We start from the raw sequence: 6899 nt of genomic DNA, 5'->3' as shown, positions 1-6899 counted from the left end.
AAAACCCTAAACTCTAAGCCCTTATAACCGTTAACCCTAAACCCTAAACCCTAAACCCTAGACCGTCGATGGAAGGGCGTTGTTGCGTTTTACGTTTTTTATTGACGAATACATTAGGGTTTTTAAGTTTTTCTTTCGTCTCTTCATAAGCAGCAGACACCAGGGCTTCTTCTCCTGGGGACAAACCCTTAAAAGGTTTTGAAGGCAGGCCGCAGAACGCCAGCTGCAAACTGCGCTTGCGCAAACCCTCAGCAGCCCTGAACACAAACAGCAGCAGCAGAACTCGAGTCTATAGCAGCAGCAGCAGCAGCAGCAGCAGCAGCAGAACGCGAGTCTACAGCAGCAGCAGCAGAAGCAGCAGCAGCAGCAGCAGAACTCGAGTCTACAGTACCAGCAGCAGCAGCAACAGCTGCAGCAACATGAGCAGCAGCAGGAGTAGCAACAGCTGCAGCAACAGCAGTAGCAGCAAGAAACCGCAGCCAACTCGATTTGCACAGACACCCCAAGGAAAGGCGATAACGAAGAAGAAGAGCAAAGTAGGAGACAGAAAATAAAAATATTAAAGACAGCAAACAAAGAAAAAACATTGGATGCTCTTAAGCTGCATGCATGCATGCATGCATGCATGCATGTATGCATGCATGCATACCTTTCTTGTTGTTTTGACTGCAGCAAATCTTTTGCTTTTTCTTTGCTGAGAGCCGGTAGAACCTGAAACTGTCTTCCCTTTAAAACAAGAGAAGCTCCGCATGCAGCAGCTGACTGCTGCTGCTGCTGCTGCTGCAGGTCGTCGTGCAGCAGCAGCTGCTGCTGGTGCTGCTGGTGCTGCGCTGCTAACAAACGCGATACCCTCTTTTGCTGCCGAGTTGATAGCGACTCCTTCTGCTGCATAAATGCTGCTGATGCTGCTACAGCTCTTTGTGCTGCAATCTAAAAAAAACAAAGTAGAAGACAACAAAGAAAGAAGAGGCTTAAAGGAGACAGACAGCAAACAGCAGCAAACCGCTAGTTATTATACACTCAAACAAACACTGCATGCACTCCGCACAGCAGCAAGAGCAGCAACAGCAAGAACAGAAGCAACAGCAGCAGCAATAAAGGAAGCATCGCCCTTAGTCGCAGCAGCAGGACGACAGCAGCAACAGCAGCAAAAAGAGTAGCAGCAGCAGCAAAAGCAGCAACACCACCCACAGCAAATACAGCAGCGCCTTCAGCAACAGCAGGCGCCTCAACAACAACAGCAACAGCAGCAGCATCATCGGCAGCAGCAGCAGCAGCAGCAGCAGCAGCAGCAGGACAGTGTCTCACAGCATCAGCAAAGTAAGCAAAGGCAGCTCCTTTGCACTCTCCTCTGTCGTTTTTAATTAAATATATTTTTTCCAGCCCACCGAATTGCTGCAGAGCAGCAGAAAGCTCTTCTTCATTTACATCAAAAGGTAAGTTACGCACAAACACACAACGAGAAAGCTGCTGCTGCTGCTGCTGCTGATGCTTCTGCTGCTTCTGCTGCTGCTGCTGCTGCTGCTCGCCGTCCGGGTGATGCTTCTGCTCCTGCTGCTGTTGTTGGTGCTCGTGATTGTGTTTCCGCTTCTTTGCCTTGACTTTGTGCGGTTCTTGCTGATGCTGCTTGTGCTGCTGCTTCTGCTGCTGCTTCTGCTGCTGCTGCTCCGTTGCAACAGAATGGCTGTCTGTATCTGTTGTGAGTCTTTTTATTTCTCTTTGCTTCACCCGATCTTTGTGCTGATGCTGTTGATGCTGCTGCTCCTGCTTCTGTTGCTTCTGCTGCTGCTGCTGCTGCTGCTGCTCCTGCTGCTGTTGCTGCTGCTGCTGCTGCAGCCGCTGCTGCAGCCTGATTCCGTTTCTGCCCAAGGGGTGTCTCTGTTTGATGCTGCCAGCAGCTTTCGCTCGTTTGTTATTCAAGGGCGGCGCCCTAAACCTGTCGTTCTTCTTTCTTGCTTTCATTTTGCTGCTGTTGCTGCTGCTGCTAGTACTACTCCTACTGCTGCTGCTGCTGCTGCAGCTGTTGGTAGTCACAAGTCCTCAGAGAGCTGAGAAAGAAATGTGAGCTCCCTAAGGGCGGAGATGCGACGTCTGCAAAGCCAGCAAAGAGCTGCTGCTGCTGCTGCTGTAGGTGCTGCTGCAGCAGGCGCTGCTGCTCCGTGCTGCTGCTCCGTGCTGCTGCTCCGTGCTGCTGCTGCTGCAGTTGCTCTTTGTATTCACGTTCCTACTGTCGCCATTCTTTTCAACACGACTTAAAGAAACAAAAAATACTTAGAAGAAATGTATTAAATAGAATTTCTCCTATTAATGATGTTTAATAAACAAACACACGAGCAGCAGCAACCGCAGACTAAGAGAAGAAGCCCCTCAGGAGCAGCAGCAAGGAGAGGCAGCCAGAGCCTAAAAAGAAATAAAAGATAATAATTATTTAAAATAAATCAATGTATAAATTCATAACACACCAACAAACAAAACATCGATATGCATGCAAAAAAACAAATAATGGGGCTGCATGCAAATCGATATTTATTTTATTGTTTACATATATATGCAGCTGGAAGCCCTTAATAAGCAATCTAAGGCTTTGTAGATGAAAACACATGCATTTTCGACGAAATAAACGAATAAATACATTATTTTTAAAAAGAAATACTATTATAATAATTAATTCAGCAATATTCATCAAAAAAGTGCAAGAAATTAACATGTTTTGTTAATACGGGCGCCGGGGATCGAACCCGGGATCTTTCGCGTGTGAGGCGAACGTCATAGCCACTAGACCACGCCCGCTTAATTTTTTTGCTTTTTATGTCTTCGTTTAATTTTTATTTATTCTTTTTTTACTTTTTAAATGAATATTACTTATTATATATATATCTTTGTAAGTATATACATATGCAACATATATATGATTATATACCTGTGCTTTATATTCATATATAAATATATTTATATTTATATATTTATATATATTCACTTCTATTTATATGCAAGTATGTATTTGGGATGTGCTAATATTCATTTGTCTATAACACCATAAATATGTATGTACATATATATATATGTATATATATATATCTGTATATATATATATATATATACAGACCTATACATAAATATATATGTATATTATATACAGATGCATTTAGTTTGTTAATACTTTCCTTCTTTTTTAATCTAAACCGAAGAAAGTCTGCGCCAGTTGCAGCAGTTAGTTAAAATCATCGCCTTACAAAATATATTAATAAAATGAAATGCATAAAGAAAATATACTGCATACAAATAAAATATTAAGAATATCATGATATGCGATATCAGTATCGCATATACACTATATGTAAATACGCGTATATATATATAAATATATGTATATATATATATATTAGACAGATTATATACATAAAATATCTAGATATATATATATCTATATCTACACCTATATGCATATGTATTTATGCGTATATAATACTTATATTATTGAATGCGAATGAAGTATAAAAGATATAAATAAATAAATAAATTACATACAAACAAAATACAAAACAATAATACAAAAACAACATAAATAAAATATATTTTATATAAATGAAATATACAATATATATTAATAAACTATTATATATATATATATATATTATTTGCTGTTCCTTGAAAAACAAAGAAAAAGCGTAAAAAATAAAAGTAATGATAGAAAGTGCTGCAGTTATAAATTGAGGCCCCAGCTCTGCGCTCGACTGCACATTTATGTTGTTGTTGCTGTTGCTGTTGCTGTTGCTGTTGCTGTTGCTGCTGCTGCTGTTGCTGCTGTTGCTGTTGCTACAGCTGCAAATGCTGTTGTTGCTGTTGCTGCTGCCGCTGGAGCTGCCTCTGTTGCTGCTGTTCCTGTTGCTGCTGCTGAAATATAATAATATATATATGTGATGCATATTATAAATAATAAAATAAATATGATATGTTGTGTGTTTTCTTCACGAGTGAAGGGCAGCGAAGATGAGAGAAAGAATCTGTCTCTGTCTCTGTCTCTACCTCTGTCTCTGTCTCTGTCTCTCTCCTTATTTTTCTTTTTATCTGTTTTATATTTGTCTTTATTTATTTGTATTTCGTTGTGCAGCTCTCTGTCTCCTTGTTCCGCCTCTGCCTCTGTTTCTGTTTCTGTCTCTCTGTCTCTGTCTGTGTCTGTGTCTGTGTCTCTGTCTCTCACTGTCTCTGTCTCTCTGTCTCTGTCTCTGCCTCTGTCTTTTCTTTGTCTGTCTCCTGCAGGTGTACACGCAGCAACAGCCCTTTTCGTATTTTGTTTTTCTCATTTCTCTCCTTCTCACCCGCTTCTTCTTCCTCAATCTCTTAGAGGCTCTAAACCCTAAACCCTAAACCCTAAACCCTAAACGTTATATTGCCGTTCATGTTCAGACACCCCCATTTCAGGTGTATGTACACCTCAGCCAGGACAGCAAATTCTGTTTGTCTATATACATTGAATTTCTTGGAGGCTTGAGGTGTATGCACAGCTGCAGCAGCAGCAGCAGCAACAACATGATTGCTTAAGTATTTAAAATTATATTTCCAATTCGCAGCAGCAGTTCTTTCGGGTGAGAAGATCTTCTTCAACAGCTGAGATGTGTATAAAGCTGAGGTGTATATAAAGCTGAAGTGTATATAACGCTGGAGTGTATGTACAGGTGACAGCCCAGCAGTAAATATTTTGTTTATATTTGCTGCAGAGATATCATCTCTATGTATACATAGAACATCAGCCTAACTATGTATATAATTCTTTATCCTTTTTTAGTTCTTACCATCTCCTTCTATTTATTTAATATTTATTTTTTTTATTTTGTGAAATAAATCCTTGTAAATATTTATATTTTTAATTATTTTCTTTGTTTTCTTCTTTTTTCGTTTTCTCTCCGTTGAATTCAGGAGCCCCGTCTGCGAGCGGCCGGTGACCTGCGTGCAACTTGCATTAAATTTGTAGTAAAATTTTAGTAAAATTGGATTTAAAGACCAATAAATGCAAATAAAATACAACTAAATACATTTATATCAATAAAAACACTTTAATTCAGGAAAAAAAGAGAGAAAACAAACGCAGAAGCAACTGCAGCGGTCAGGGGTGGCTGCCATTGGTCTACCCATACAAAATCGAGGTGTATGTACACCTCAATTGTTGCATAAATATGTGCTTTTTTTAATTCTTTAAATCAATAATATAATAAACATTAAAGAAAAAACATTATTTTATTATAAACAGATATATTTTGCTGCATTGCAAACAAACAGCCGCACCGCTTGCTGCCTCAGCGGTTTTGCTGCTGCTGCTGCTGCTGCTGCTGCTGCTGCTGCTGTTGCTGTTGTTGCTGTTTTGAGGGCTAAGATGGGTCTTCTTTCTTTTCTTTTTACCGTTTTATCGTCTTTAGGTTTTGTTTATTTTATTTACTATTTTTTCTTTGCTATAGACTGTTCAATACACCATAGAAACCGCTTTCTCATCCCTCCACATCAGTTTGCTGCTGGTGGCTGTTCTCTCTAGGTTGTTTTTAATCTCCTTCTTTTTCTAGTTATTCTGTCTGTATTTCTGTTGGTTATTATTATTTGTCTATTTGTTTATCTTCATTATCTCCTTCTTCTTCGTCTGTCTCTGCTTTTTCTCGCTCAGTTTGTAGATGTCTGTTCTTCGCTCTTCTTCTCTTCTTGCAGCTTCTTCTCTTCCTTTCTTCCCTTCATTAACAATGAAAACAACATCTGAGCAGACTGGAGAAACAATAGAAGAAGATTTTCTTTACAGCTCTCAGAGAGGCACTGTCTCTTCTTCCTTGCAAAGACAACATGAGACCCTTATTAACTCTCCTTCTTCTTCTTCACTTCTTTCCTCAGCCTCTGCAGCAGATATAGTAGCTGCACATACACCTGAACAATCCAATGATGTAGCTGCATATACACCTGAAAGAGGAGGCGGTGTTGCTGATGGTTCTGAAGATTTATCTTCTTCTTCTTTGGAGTGTATAGGAAGCTCTTCAACAGTAAGAGAGACAGAAATGCAACCTGGTGAACAACAACTCACGTCTCCGTCTCTACTTTCTTCTCCTTCTCTTTATTCATCATCATCATCATCATCATCTTCTTCTGCTTCTTCTTCTTATTCGTCTTTTAGTAGCATCTCTCCCTTCATAGCTACCCCACGGCCTTCTGAAGAAGAAAGAGAAGAAGAAAAACAGAAAGAAGATAAAAAAGAAGTTAAAAAAGAAGTTAAAAAGGATGAAGAAGAAGATAATGAGAAAAAAGAAGTATCAGGAAGAGAGAAAGAAGCAGCAAAAACAAATCAAGCAGCAGCACACACAGATAACGAAGCAAAGAAAGAAAAGCAGAAGCAGCAACCGCAGCAGCAGCAGCAGCAGCAACAGCAGCTGCAGCAGCAGCAACAAGAAAAAGAAGAAGAAGAAGACCACCACCAACAGCAACAGCAACAGCAACAGCAACAGCAACAGCAACAGCAGCAACAGCAGCAACAACAGCAACAAGAAGAACGAGAAGAAGAAGAAGGAGACATCTGGGAGAGAGGGCTTCCACCTGTCTCTGCAGCAGCAGAGCCTGATTATACATCGTTATGCTCAGCAATGAAGAGGGTTTGGGGGTCGCCTTTGCTGCAGCAGCATTTAGAATTAAGCATGTCTCGGGAAGAGCTGCTGCAGTTGTGGAGAGCAAAGAAAGAAAAGCTGCTGCGCCGATGTAACAGCTACTTCTTATATAGAGGGTGTAGTAGTGCTGCTGCTCCTGCTGCTGCTGCTGCTGCTGCTGCTGCTGCTGTCGGGGGTTTGAGTGATTATAGACGCGGCAGCAATTCTTTTCATTTAATTGCTGCGGGGGCACAGCAGCGAATTGCTGCTACACCACCACCTCCAAGT

At 40.6% G+C, this 6899-nt stretch overlaps 2 protein-coding genes across 2 annotated transcripts in view; one reads left to right on the top strand and one right to left on the bottom strand.

Annotated features, from left to right (window-relative positions):
- The window catches only part of EAH_00055130 (hypothetical protein, conserved), a gene marked incomplete at both ends in the record, with an annotated part of 3268 nt that extends 1306 nt beyond the window's left edge, over nt 1-1962 (bottom strand). The window contains 3 exons of the mRNA XM_013397705.1: nt 187-257; nt 650-930; nt 1309-1962. Of these exons, the coding sequence (XP_013253159.1) occupies nt 187-257; nt 650-930; nt 1309-1962 (1006 nt within the window). The remainder of the gene's footprint in view (nt 1-186; nt 258-649; nt 931-1308) is intronic.
- Nucleotides 1963-6032: 4070 nt separating this feature from the next.
- Nucleotides 6033-6598, top strand: EAH_00055120 (hypothetical protein; the record flags this gene model as incomplete). Its single annotated transcript, XM_013397704.1, has 1 exon — nt 6033-6598. A coding segment is annotated over one exon (566 nt), but the record flags the coding sequence as incomplete, so codon positions are not given.
- Nucleotides 6599-6899: the final 301 nt, after the last annotated feature.

The sequence above is a fragment of the Eimeria acervulina genome, genomic scaffold (genome assembly GCF_000499425.1).
Source record: "Eimeria acervulina Houghton genomic scaffold, Eah_scaff1081, whole genome shotgun sequence".
In the NCBI taxonomy this organism is placed as follows: Eukaryota; Apicomplexa; class Conoidasida; order Eucoccidiorida; family Eimeriidae; genus Eimeria; species Eimeria acervulina.
Note: the sequence above shows the minus strand (reverse complement) of the source record. Positions and strands in the feature narration are given on the sequence as shown.